The sequence below is a fragment of the Oncorhynchus gorbuscha genome, linkage group LG04, assembly GCF_021184085.1.
Source record: "Oncorhynchus gorbuscha isolate QuinsamMale2020 ecotype Even-year linkage group LG04, OgorEven_v1.0, whole genome shotgun sequence".
Classification (NCBI taxonomy): domain Eukaryota; kingdom Metazoa; phylum Chordata; class Actinopteri; order Salmoniformes; family Salmonidae; genus Oncorhynchus; species Oncorhynchus gorbuscha.
The window spans coordinates 80,084,611-80,099,084 of NC_060176.1; the positions used below are offsets into that span (position 1 = coordinate 80,084,611).

At 40.6% G+C, this 14,474-nt stretch overlaps 1 protein-coding gene across 1 annotated transcript in view; it reads left to right on the top strand.

Moving 5' to 3' along the window:
- Nucleotides 1–14,474, top strand: part of LOC124034707 (anthrax toxin receptor 2-like) — a 146,884-nt gene that overhangs the window by 4,737 nt on the left and 127,673 nt on the right. Inside the window, exons 2-6 of the mRNA XM_046348182.1 lie at nt 4,286–4,357; nt 7,987–8,058; nt 8,240–8,321; nt 9,870–9,974; nt 10,201–10,350. Coding sequence (XP_046204138.1) covers nt 4,286–4,357; nt 7,987–8,058; nt 8,240–8,321; nt 9,870–9,974; nt 10,201–10,350 — 481 coding nt within the window. The remainder of the gene's footprint in view (nt 1–4,285; nt 4,358–7,986; nt 8,059–8,239; nt 8,322–9,869; nt 9,975–10,200; nt 10,351–14,474) is intronic.

A 14,474-nucleotide genomic window follows, 5' to 3' on the forward strand; every position in this document is an offset into this window, starting at 1 on the left:
TGTTTATCCACCTGTCCTTCAGACAAGGAGGTGACTGTTGTGTTGTTTGATGCAAGAAACCACTTTACAAAATAAAATGCATTATTATTCCCATACCATTACTACAGAGAATCAGAAGAATTATGCTACCCTCTGCCTATTGGCTACTTAAGTTATTCAAACCTGTTTCAGAATACAACACTGCCCCTTTAAGACAAAAAAAACAAACTCTTTACCTGACTTGCTTTTCAAAGATGGCTATAGGAATTTAGACATTTTGTGCTCTTGTAAGAACCACCCCCCCCCCCCCATTGCTGACTACAAAATAATAATAATAATAATAACTCACTAACAAGCAAAGGATATGAACAAAATGTGCACATGTGGCTACATGCAGCTCTTGCTTTGATCTCAAAACAAGCACATCTCCTCACGACCGCTCATGCTGTAAACACAGTCCAGTTCAAAGTGAAGGACACAGATCCATATATGGCAATGGTCTATTTGCATATAGGCCTACTGCAGCTCTGAGCGGTTATGCAGCGTATGTCTGTGGAGAGTATGGGCTGAGTCGTGTCAATGCAATAGAATCCTACTCCGATGCGTTCTGCCTACAACAACATTTCTTGCATAATTTATTTTGTTTTTCGGTATGTTGCGCTGAAAATGGCTAATATTCGATCACAATTGCCACAGTAAAGGGAAACGTTGATAGTGTTAACAGGGAAAACTGAATTTCGATCTCGTGCTTCTCTCCGTGGGTTGCCGTTTTTCTGCACAGTCTCGGGGATACTGCCCACTCCGCCCACTTCTAAGATAGAACATTGGCCGCCACCATGCTTGAAAATATGAATGAGTGGTACTCAGTGATGTGTTTGTATTTGTTCCGAACAGAACATCTTGTATTCAGGACATAAAGTTGATTTCTTTGCTACATTTTCTGCAGTTCTACTTTAGTTCCTTGTTGCAAACAGGATGCATGTTGGGATATTTTATTCTGTTCAGGCTTCCTCCTTTTCACTCTGTCATTTAGGTTCGAATTATTATTATTATTATTATTATATTAGAATAGTATTGTGTAGTAACTACAATGTTGTTGATCCATCCTCAGTTTTCTCCTATCACAGCCATTCAACTCTATAACTGTTGTAAAGTCACCATTGGCCTCATGGTGAAATGTAATTCCACTCCGGGCAACTGAGTTAGGAACCAGTATCTTTGTAGAGACTGATTGTACTGATACACCATCCAAAGTGTTAGTAATAACTTCACCATGCTCAAAGGGATATTCAATATCTGCTTTCATTTTTACTTAACCATCTACCGATCGGTGCCCTACTTTCCGAGGCATTGGAAAACCTCCCTGGTCTTTGTGTTTGAAATTCCCTGCGCGACTGAGGGACCTTAACAGATAATTGTATGTGTGTGGGGTACAGAGATTAAATAGTCATTCAAAAATCATGTTAAACACTGTTATTGAAAGAAAAAAACAAATGCATTCAAAAGCTTTAATTAACAAGAGCAAGGTATTGTGTTGTATTTGAAAACAGCTTAATATTTTGTAAATGCACAATATTTTGGTAATCCCATCACCCCAACCTTTCCATTCACGCAAAATAACACGCACAATGTACTGTTCTTGTGTTCCATGCAACTTATTATGTGACTTTTTAAGCACAGTTTTACTCCTTAATGTATTTAGGCTTCCCATAACAAAGGGGTTTGAGTACTTATTGACTCAAGACATTTCAGCTTTTCATTTTTTATTATTTTTTTAACGTTTCTAAAAACATAATTCCACTTTGACATTATGGGGCCAGTGACACGAAATCCATTTAAAATTCAGGCTGTAACAGAACAAAAAAGTCAAGGGGTGCGAGTACCCCTGAAGGCACTGTATATACAGTACTTAGGCTTACTAGTAAACATTAGATCGTCACGAGCCTACCGCATGTTGCAGCAAAAGTTAAGTCAGTCCCAACACCTTAGCCATTACACCAAGAGGTCCGAAGCTTTTGAGAAGGTCAGTACTGTAGTGTAGGTGTTGTAACAAGGACCATTACAAATGTAACGTATTCACAATGTATCAAGGACCATTACAAATGTAACGTATTCACAACGTTAATCATCCTGAGTAGTTAGTAGTTGCAGTATTGTCAAAGTGCTGTGGAACTTTGCCTCAGCCTTAGCCCCCCCCCACACACACACACACACATACACACACACACACACACACACACACACACACACAGATACACACTCTTCGCCAGATGGAAACATTGACCTTGTCTTGGAGATTGGGGGGAGGGGGAGGAGGAGAGAAACTGTGTGAAAGATGGTAGCCCTAATGGTGAATCTCTCATGTTTTAATGTTCTCTGCACATACATTGAATTGTAATTATTAGTTTAATTACTACGACGTCGTTATCATCAAGGGCAAATTGAGCACACTGACTGTGTTCACTTTGACTGATAGAGGGTACGGTGTGCCAAGGCCTGAGGCGTGTGTGGCAAGCACACTCCCAACGTGTCTACCCGCTCTGGACGGGCACATGATGTATCTGGATGATAACAATGATAATAAAAACTATCAGTCATCATATCAGTTATTAACCAAAAAGATGTTTATTTCAGAAAAACTAGGTGGTATTGGCATAGTAGCAAGGACATTACCAGGAAGTAAACCAAAGTAGTTACACCAGGAAGTAAACCAAAGTAGGTACACCAGGAAGTAAACCAAAGTAGGTACACCAGGAAGTAAACCAAAGTAGGTACACCAGGAAGTAAACCAAAGTAGGTACACCAGGAAGTAAACCAAAGTAGGTACACCAGGAAGTAAACCAAAGTAGGTACACCAGGAAGTAAACCAAAGTAGGTACACCAGGAAGTAAACCAAAGTAGGTACACCAGGAAGTAAACCAAAGTAGGTCCAGGGAAGTAGACCAGGGATGTAGAAGTAGACCAGGGTAAACCAAAGTAGGTACACCAGGAAGTAAACCGATGAAGTGAACCAAGGAAGTAGACCAGGGATGTAGACCAGGGAGGTAGACCAGGGATGTAGACCAGGGAGGTAGACCAGGGATGTAGACCAGGGATGTAGACCAGGGAAGTAGACCAGGGAAGTAGACCAGGGATGTAGACCAGGGATGTAGACCAGGGATGTAGACCAGGGATGTAGACCAGGGAGGTAGACCAGGGAGGTAGACCAGGGATGTAGACCAGGGATGTAGACCAGGGAGGTAGACCAGGGATGTAGACCAGGGATGTAGACCAGGGAGGTAGACCAGGGATGTAGACCAGGGAGGTAGACCAGGGAGTAGACCAGGGATGTAGACCAGGGATGTAGACCAGGGAGGTAGACCAGGGAAGTAGACCAGGGAGGTAGACCAGGGAGGTAGACCAGGGAGGTAGACCAGGGAGGTAGACCAGGGATGTAGACCAGGGAGGTAGACCAGGGAGGTAGACCAGGGATGTAGACCAGGGATGTAGACCAGGGATGTAGACCAGGGAGGTAGACCAGGGAAGTAGACCAGGGAGGTAGATCAGGGAGGTAGACCAGGGAGGTAGACCAGGGAGGTAGACCAGGGAAGTTTAGACCAGGGATGTAGACCAGGGAAGTTAGACCAGGGAGGTAGACCAGGGAAGTAGACCAGGGAAGTAGACCAGGGAAGTAGACTAGGGGTTTAGACCAGGGAATCAGTGGTTTTGGCACAACAACGGTTTTATAACATTAATAATGATACCAATGTCTCTAATGTCTCTGCTCTTCTCATCATGACCACCATTATGAATATTTTATCCATCCATAGACAAATCCAGCTCAGCTCTTATCAAGTCCATACTTCCTGCTAACGTAGGGGGTTATCAAGTTCACACATCCTACTCTTGTAGGGGGTTATCAAGTTACATCCAGCTCTTGCATGGGGGTGATCCAAGATCAAACATTATCCTAAGGAATTATTTTGACTCAAGTTGAATTTAGTTTCAAAGACAATGTGGTTCTCTTTCATCTATCTGAAAGCATCGGTCTGAACATATTCTGCTGACTCGTGCTATGCTCAATCAGCAACACACTGCAGAGTTTTACCACATGTTGTCAGACAGTGTGTTATCAGTACAGTCACTACCACTATCTATAACAGCAAGCCTAGTCAGCATGTCTAACTGTAGAACAAAGAAGGTGTGCTGTTAAAAAAAAACTAAAGAGGTTCAAGGCATTCTTCATGATATTAAAATGCTTTCATTGTTGTGGCACGTTCAACGGAACAGAATTCTACAAGTCAACTGTTTTTTTTCTCTGTTGCAGGTCGGGAAGCGTTTCTAACGACTGGGGTGAGATTTATGCCTTTGTGAAGAATCTGACAGATCGATTTGTGAGGTAAGCATCTTGTATTCTTTTACAAATGACTTGTGGTCTTGGCAAAATGGACAAGGACTGAGTGTAATGGAGAAAAGTGTTGGTTAAGTCAAGGAACACGGGTGTACTGGATATCTTTGTTAAAATGGAATCTTGGAGATTTCAACAAATCAACAAATGCCACTTTTATCAATGCCAGCTTTATGTCACATCTGAGTTCCTATCTATCTTCTAGTTGTGTTTATACGTTAATCTGATCAACTTCTGTCTAGCTAAACCACTTAATCAATGTTTTCCCAGTCCATTAACCAATATAGCCCATCCCTACAAAACATACCAACTAGCATAGTTTAAAAGTACTCATGTCCAACCTGGGTTAAAATAGAGGATTCAAAAATGATCAGGAGACAAGTAAATAAAATAAAAGTTTATTAGTTTTTTCTTAGTTTTTTTTTTATAGCAACGTTGGTTGACTCAACGCTATGTGCTTGTCCAGACGGTATCGACCACAGCCAAACTGAAATGAAGAAATGGTTTGTTGAAGAACATAGCAAGCAAGCCCGGTGGGAGTGGGAGGCAGCGAGGATCAGGCTTCTGGGCTGTGAGAATGGCCATTTGTAACCGGGGTGGTTCAGATCCACACATAGATATCTATCTCCCCTTCCTACCGCAGAGGGGGCCGGAAGACCGGGGTTCAAGTACTATTTGATGTCTTTCATAATAATTGAAGCGTTTGTTCTAGCCTTCCAAGAGGGCCAGATGGACGAGGTTTAAAGTATTGGGACTATTCTATTGGTCCGTTATGCCAGGCAGGCAAGCTCAATCAAGTGCAGATAAGGTTTTAGAAATGTATTTCGAATAGGATTCGAACCCAGGTGGTCTGCGCGAATTGGGTGTGTACAGTAAGGCCAACAGGACACAGAGAGGCGAGGACAATCTCCTACACCATGCTCCTTTACCAGGAACACTTCTGTTCTGCCATGTGGAGCGTGAAAGCTGGACAGATTTCTCTCTTCTGGTTTTTCTCCAGATTTCGGATTTATCCCTGGCACCTCAAGCAAGCTCTTGATTTATTCAGTGTCTTGTTTGAAAGAGAAAACTGGGAGGAGAAAAAAAAAGGATTTAATTGCCATTTTAATTTCAGTCTAGCCGGAGATGTTAAACATATTTAGATATGTGATCTGTTAGGTATGTATAGGGAATAGATGTGATTCTAGCCAGTCCATCACCTGTCTAAAGTTACAAATAATACTCATCTTTTGACTCACACAATTTCTCATTAATAACTAAATCCAAGTCTCAATCTCCACAAACAAATGACTCAGTCAGCCTCTAAAAAGCCTTCTTCACAGAAAGGACGTGATCCATACGTCTGCTGTGTTTTCTTGCCAGACTTGTCCGTGTGGCTAAAAGATGCTATGTGGGTCTGTCTGACTGTGGGAAAGGACTAGCTGAGACTAGTTGAGACAAGCTGAGAATATCTGAGACTAGCTGAGAGTATCTGAGGATAGCTGAGACTATCTGTGGATAGCTGAGACTAGTTGAGACGAGCTGAGACTAGCTGAGGATATCTGAGACTAGCTGAGACTAGCTGAGACTAGTTAAGACTAGTTGAGACTAGCTGAGACTAGCATAGACTATCTGATACTAGTTGAGACTAGTTGAGACTAGTTAAGACTAGCTGAGACTAGCTGAAACTAGCTGAAACTAGCTGAGACTAGTTGAGACTAGCTGAAACTAGCTGAGACTAGCATAGACTATCTGATACTAGTTGAGACTAGTTAAGACTAGCTGAGACTAGCTGAAACTAGCTGAAACTAGTTGAGACTAGCTGATACTAGTTGAGACTAGCTGAGACTAGTTTTACTAGCTGAAACTAGCTGAGACTAGTTGAGACTAGCTGAAACTAGCTGAGACTAGCTGAGACTAGCTGAGACCAGGCCATGTGTCATGTGGGTGGGAGAAAGCAGCACCTCTCCTTATGCTCTGAAAAACTCACATCTCTGTGGACTTTTTTTCTTTTTCAGAGTTTGTAAAGGTCCTTTTTTTTTAGCTAAATATTTATATCCAAGCACAGCTGTGTTTGCACCTTTGCTGATAAATGAATAAGTACCAGTCAAGGCAAAAGTAACGGACAGGTGGAACGGCCACATTTAGATTGTGTGGGTTTGGTCTGGAAGCAAGCGCATGACTGTCCATTTCCCATTCACACCCTCATACATTGACAGGCATAAAAATATATTGCACAACATCCTGTATGTGTGTGTGTGTGTGTGGGGGGGGGGGGGTCACGACAATCTGTTTCCTGTATGTTAACCACTTCCTGATACTAGAATCAGGTGATACAGACTAGTGTATCGGTATCTTGTATACCATGTAACATTTCATTTAGTCGCACTGCATATCTAATATAATGTCTTTACACTTAACAGAACTATTCAATAACGATCTATCGTATGCTGGTTTTATGATGTCAAAGACAACATAATGATCACACCTTCACAGATTGCTGACTGTTACATCACTGTGCATTTTCCAAGGAAAAATTATGTCTAGAATAGGATACAATAATACTAATGATAATACTGTATATTAACCTGATATATATTCTACTGTATATTAACCTGATATATATTCTACGGTAATATTAACCTGATATATATTCTACTGTATATTAACCTGATATATATTCTACTGTATATTAACCTGATATATATTCTACTGTATATTAACCTGATATATATTCTACGGTAATATTAACCTGATATATATTCTACTGTAATATTGACCTGATATATATTCTACTGTATATTGACCTGATATATATTCTACTGTAATATTGACCTGATATATATTCTACTGTATATTGACCTGATATATATTCTACTGTAATATTGACCTGATATATATTCTACTGTAATATTGACAGCTTTAAAATTTACTTGGTTCTTGGCATTATCTGTGGTGATTGGGATACTCTCTTGCTTCCACTCTGCTACTGCTCCTAGCAGTACCTGCACCGGATTTGTGCCTGTGTGACTCTCATAAAGGGGGCGTGTCTGTAGCACTGGGCTTCCCATCTCCCATATTCTACTGTATATTAACCTGATATATATTCTACGGTAATATTAACCTGATATATGTTCTACTGTATATTAACCTGATATATATTCTATGGTAATATTAACCTAATATATATTCTACTGTAATATTAACCTGATATATATTCTACTGTATATTAACATGATATATATTCTACTGTAATATTAACCTGATATATATTCTGCTGTAATATTAACCTGATATATATTCTGCTGTATATAAACCTGATATATATTCTACTGTAATATTAACCTGATATATATTCTACTGTAATATTAAACTGATATATATTCTACTGTAATATTAACCTGATATATATTCTACTGTAATATTAACCTGATATATATTACACTGTAGTATTAACCTGATATATATTCTACTGTAATATTAACCTGATATATATATATATATATATTCTACTGTATATTAACCTGATATATATTATACTGTATATTAACCTGATATATATTCTACTGTAGTATTAACCTGGTATATATTCTACTGTTGTATTAACCTGATATATATTATTCTGTGTTGTTTAATTCCAGCCCCAGCATGAGGGTCTCCTTTATAGTGTTCTCGTCTTCAGCCAAAGTGATGTTACCTCTCACTGGAGACAGGTGTGGTATTCTTCCTATTGAGAATGACATAACATATTATAAGCCTTGTAATAACGCATTATAAGCGTTCATATTACATGCTTAGAACAGTCATAACTATGGACATTTTTATTTGTATCCACTGGCAAAAACACTGTACCAGAAAATGTTGGATGGTGAGTTGATGTCTTTCTGTTTGAAGGTATGAAATCCAGGAAGGTCTGGAGAGACTGAGAGAGGTGAAGCCTGCAGGGGAGACCTACATGCACGAAGGGATTAAAGAGGTGCAGTATGGGTAACACATTCATTGGATAGTCCCCAATACATACTTTACAGATGTTCAACTATCCATTAACCCTAAACCTAACCCTAAACCTTACTCTAAACCTAACCCTAAACCTTACTCTAAACCTAACCCTAAACCTTACTCTAAACCTAACCCTAAACCTTACTCTAAACCTAACCCTAATCCTTACCCTAAACCTTAACATAAACCTAATCCCAAACCTAATCCTAAACCAAATCCCAAACCTTACCCTAAACCTAATCCTTACCCTAAACCTTACCTTAAAAACCTAATCCTAAACCTTACCCTAAACCTTACCCTAAACCTAATCCTAAACCGAATCCTAGTCGAAACCACTAGCCAGTGGTCACCTCACTAGAGAAGCCTTCAGTCCTGGGCATAATATCCCCCACGTTATAATCATTACAGTAAAATACTGTGCTAGCATTGTCAGTCTGCCATTTGACCCTATCTGTGCTAGCCTTGTCAGTCTGCCATTTGACCCGATCTGTGCTAGCCTTGTCAGTCTGCCATTTGATCCTATCTGTACAAGCATTGTCAGTCTGCCATTTGACCCTGTGCTAGCCCAATAGCTAGGTTTTTGACACTATCTGTGCTAGGCGTTTGACCCCATCTGTGCTAGCCTAATAGCTAGGCGTTTGACCCCATCTGTGCTAGCCTAATAGCTAGGAGTTTGACCCCATCTGTGCTAGCCTAATAGCTAGGCGTTTGACCCTATCTGTGCTAGCCTAATAGCTAGGCGTTTGACCCTATCTGTGCTAGCCTAATAGCTAGGCGTTTGACCCTATCTGTGCTAGCCTAATAGCTAGGCGTTTGCTGTGTTGGCACTAAACACGGTTTAAATAGGGAGCCATTCAAAAGCCTACCATGCTGGAAGTACACCAGGTGAACTAACGAATACATTATGACTCCTCTATAACAGTTCATTTTGAATGTATTCTCCTTCTATAGACATGTCAGGTGTATTAGGTTGGGGTCACTGCCATTTCAATTATAGTCAACTCAGCCAGGAAGTAAACTTTAAAAAAATGTCATTCCAATTCCAATTTTCCTAATTGGAAAGCATGAAGCAAAATCGTAATTGGAGTTGTAATTTCTGTTTACTTCCTGTAATTTCTGTTTACTTCCTGTAATTTCCGTTTACTTCCTGTAATTTCCGTTTACTTCCTGTCATTTCCGTTTACTTCCTGTAATTTCCGTTTACTTCCTGTAATTTCCGTTTACTTCCTGTAATTTCCATTTACTTCCTGTAATTTCTGTTTACTTCCTGTCATTTCCGTTTACTTCCTGTCATTTCTGTTTACTTCCTGTCATTTCCGTTTACTTCCTGTAATTTCTGTTTACTTCCTGTCATTTCTGTTTATTTCCTGTCATTTCCGTTTACTTCCTGAGTTGACTGAACAGTAGGCCTGATGGAACTGTCACCAACCCTCTTACTCTATAGTGTTATTTATGTATTTACTAATAAAGCTCATATCTCTCTGTTTACTCCTCCATTCCCACCTCTTGTGTTTGAACCGAAAAGGCAAACCTTCAAATCAAAGCCCAAGCGACCAAGTCCTCCAGCATCATCGTGGCTTTGACGGACGGAAAGCTGGAGGTCTATGTACATGAACTAACAGTTGAAATGGTGAGTTTTTTTTTATCCAAACGAAAAAATGTCACGTTTACAAGGTGAAAATGATGGTTTTCTAATAACAGACTTAGACTAAAAAGCTCAATTGAGAATTTCCATGAAAAAAAAAATGATTATGTTTAATCTGGGTCCAAGAATTCTGGCATGAATGTTCAATGCAGAGAGTTACTTGTTGGTTTAAAGTTAAAGTTGTTCTGTTTTTTTTCTTTCTCCAATGCAGGCCAACGATGCAAGGTACTACGGTGCTCGGGTGTACTGTGTTGGTATCAAGGACTTTGACGAGCAACAGCTAGCCGAGGTTGCTGACACCAAAGATCAAGTGTTTCCTGTCAAAGATGGCTTCCATGCACTCAAAGGCATTGTCAATTCAGTAAGACATGCTCATTTATTCACTGTTTTACTGTAAATAAATGTGAAGTAGGCGGTGAGTTTTCAAGGCACTTCAGTGCAACCTTCTTGTGGGAAAAAAAAACTTTTGTTTGGGGCTTGTAGGTAGCTTAGTGGTTAGAGTGTTGGGACAAGTAACCAAAAGGTTGCTAGATCAAATCCCCGAGCTGACAAGGTAACAATCTGTCGTTCTGCCCCTGAACAGGCAGTTAACCCACTGTTCCTAGACCAGTTAACCCACTGTTCCTAGACCAGCTAACCCACTGTTCCTAGACCAGTTAACCCACTGTTCCTAGACCAGTTAACCCACTGTTCCTAGACCAGTTAACCCACTGTTCCTAGACCAGTTAACCCACTGTTCCTAGACCAGTTAACCCACTGTTCCTAGACCAGTTAACCCACTGTTCCTAGACCAGTTAACCCACTGTTCCTAGGCCGTCATTGAAAATAAGAATTTGTTCTTACTGACTTGCCTAGTTAAATAAAGGTAAAATTGGAAAGACTCTCCATTTAGGTAGATGGAAAGAGAGTAGGTAGATGGAAAGAGAGTAGGTTGATGGAAAGAGAGTAGGTTGATGGAAAGAGAGTAGGTTGATGGAAAGAGAGTAGGTAGATGGAAAGAGAGTAGGTAGATGGAAAGAGAGTAGGTAGATGGAAAGAGAGTAGGTACATGGAAAGAGAGTAGGTAGGTAGATGGAAAGAGAGTAGGTAGATGGAAAGAAAGAGTAGGTAGATGGAAAGAGAGGTAGATGGAAAGAGAGTAGGTAGATGGAAAGAGAGGTAGATGGAAAGAGAGTAGGTAGATGGAAAGAGAGTAGGTACATGGAAGAGAGTATGTAGATGAAAAGAGAGAGTAGGTAGATGGAAAGAGAGTAGGTAGATGGAAAGAGAGTAGGTAGATGGAAAGAGAGTAGGTAGATGGAAAGAGAGGTAGATGGAAAGAGAGTAGGTTGATGGATAGAGAGTAGGTAGATGGAAAGAGAGGTAGATGGAAAGAGAGTAGGTAGATGGAAAGAGAGGTAGATGGAAAGAGAGTAGGTAGATGGAAAGAGAGAAGGTAGATGGAAAGAGAGGTAGATGGAAAGAGAGTAGGTAGATGGAAAGAGAGTAGGTAGATGGAAAGAGAGGTAGATGGAAAGAGAGTAGGTAGATGGAAAGAGAGGTAGATGGAAAGAGAGTAGGTAGATGGAAAGAGAGAAGGTAGATGGAAAGAGAGTAGGTAGGTAGATGGAAAGAGAGTAGGTAGATGGAAAGAAAGAGTAGGTAGATGGAAAGAGAGGTAGATGGAAAGAGAGGTAGATGGAAAGAGAGTAGGTAGATGGAAAGAGAGGTAGATGGAAAGAGAGTAGGTAGATGGAAAGAGAGTAGGTTGATGGAAAGAGAGTAGGTAGATGGAAAGAGAGTAGGTAGATGGAAAGAGAGGTAGATGGAAAGAGAGTAGGTAGATGGAAAGAGAGAAGGTAGATGGAAAGAGAGTAGGTAGATGGAAAGAGAGTAGGTACATGGAAAGAGAGTAGGTAGGTAGATGGAAAGAGAGTAGGTAGATGGAAAGAAAGAGTAGGTAGATGGAAAGAGAGGTAGATGGAAAGAGAGGTAGATGGAAAGAGAGTAGGTAGATGGAAAGAGAGGTAGATGGAAAGAGAGTAGGTAGATGGAAAGAGAGTAGGTTGATGGAAAGAGAGTAGGTAGATGGAAAGAGAGTAGGTAGATGGAAAGAGAGGTAGATGGAAAGAGAGTAGGTAGATGGTAAGAGAGGTAGATGGAAAGAGAGTAGGTAGATGGAAAGAGAGGTAGATGGAAAGAGAGTAGGTACATGGAAAGAGAGTAGGTAGGTAGATGGAAAGAGAGTAGGTAGATGGAAAGAAAGAGTAGGTAGATGGAAAGAGAGTAGGTAGATGGAAAGAAAGAGTAGGTAGATGGAAAAGAGGTAGATGGAAAGAGAGGTAGATGGAAAGAGAGTAGGTAGATGGAAAGAGAGGTAGATGGAAAGAGAGTAGGTAGATGGAAAGAGAGTAGGTACATGGAAGAGAGTATGTAGATGAAAAGAGAGAGTAGGTAGATGGAAAGAGAGTAGGTAGATGGAAAGAGAGGTAGATGGAAAGAGAGTAGGTACATGGAAAGAGAGTAGGTAGGTAGATGGAAAGAGAGTAGGTAGATGGAAAGAAAGAGTAGGTAGATGGAAAGAGAGTAGGTAGATGGAAAGAAAGAGTAGGTAGATGGAAAGAGAGGTAGATGGAAAGAGAGGTAGATGGAAAGAGAGTAGGTAGATGGAAAGAGAGGTAGATGGAAAGAGAGTAGGTAGATGGAAAGAGAGTAGGTACATGGAAGAGAGTATGTAGATGAAAAGAGAGAGTAGGTAGATGGAAAGAGAGTAGGTAGATGGAAAGAGAGGTAGATGGAAAGAAAGAGTAGGTAGATGGAAAGAGAGTAGGTAGATGGAAAGAGAGGTAGATGGAAAGAGAGTAGGTAGATGGAGAGGTAGATGGAAAGAGAGCAGGTAGGTAGATGGAAAGAGAGTAGGTAGATGGAAAGAAAGAGTAGGTAGATGGAAAGAGAGTAGGTAGATGGAAAGAAAGAGTAGGTAGATGGAAAGAGAGGTAGATGGAAAGAGAGGTAGATGGAAAGAGAGTAGGTAGATGGAAAGAGAGGTAGATGGAAAGAGAGTAGGTAGATGGAAAGAGAGTAGGTACATGGAAGAGAGTATGTAGATGAAAAGAGAGAGTAGGTAGATGGAAAGAGAGTAGGTAGATGGAAAGAGAGGTAGATGGAAAGAGAGTAGGTACATGGAAAGAGAGTAGGTAGGTAGATGGAAAGAGAGTAGGTAGATGGAAAGAAAGAGTAGGTAGATGGAAAGAGAGTAGGTAGATGGAAAGAAAGAGTAGGTAGATGGAAAGAGAGGTAGATGGAAAGAGAGGTAGATGGAAAGAGAGTAGGTAGATGGAAAGAGAGGTAGATGGAAAAGAGTAGGTAGATGGAAAGAGAGTAGGTACATGGAAGAGAGTATGTAGATGAAAAGAGAGAGTAGGTAGATGGAAAGAGAGTAGGTAGATGGAAAGAGAGGTAGATGGAAAGAAAGAGTAGGTAGATGGAAAGAGAGTAGGTAGATGGAAAGAGAGGTAGATGGAAAGAGAGTAGGTAGATGGAGAGGTAGATGGAAAGAGAGCAGGTAGATGGAAAGAGAGGTAAATGGAAAGAGAGTAGGTAGATGGAATGAGAGTAGGTAGATGGAAAGAGAGGTAGATGGAAAGAGAGGAGGTAGATGGAAAGAGAGTAGGTACATGGAAAGAGAGTAGGTTGATGGAAAGAGAGTAGGTACATGGAAAGAGAGTAGGTAGGTAGATGGAAAGAGCGAGTAGGTAGATGGAAAGAGAGTAGGTACATGGAAAGAGAGAGTAGGTATATGGAAAGAGAGAGTAGGTAGATGGAAAGAGAGTAGGTACATGGAAAGAGAGAGTAGGTAGATGGAAAGAGAGGTAGATGGAAATAGAGAGTAGGTAGATGGAAAGAGAGTAGGTAGATGGAAAGAGAGTAGGTAGATGGAAAGAGAGTAGGTAGATGGAAAGAGAGGTAGATGGAAAGAGAGTAGGTAGATGGAAAGAGAGTAGGTAGATGGGAAGAGAGTAGGTAGATGGAAAGAGAGTAGGTAGATGGAAAGAGAGAGTAGGGGTAGATGGAAATAGAGAGTAGGTAGATGGAAAGAGAGTAGGTAGATGGAAAGAGAGGTAGATGGAAAGAGAGTAGGTAGATGGAAAGAGAGTAGGTACATGGAAGAGAGTATGTAGATGAAAAGAGAGAGTAGGTAGATGGAAAGAGAGTAGGTAGATGGAAAGAGAGAGTAGGTAGATGGAAAGAGAGAGTAGGTAGATGGAAAGAGAGAGTAGGTAGATGGAAAGAGAGTAGGTACATGGAAAGAGAGAGTAGGTAGATGGGAAGAGAGTAGGTAGATGGAAAGAGAGAGTAGGTAGATGGAAATAGAGAGTAGGTAGATGGAAAGAGAGTAGGTAGATGGAAAGAGAGGTGGATGGAAAGAGAGTAGGTTGATGGAAAGAGAGTAGGTAGATGGAAAGAGAGAGTAGGTAGATGGGAAGAGAGTAGGTAGATGGAAAG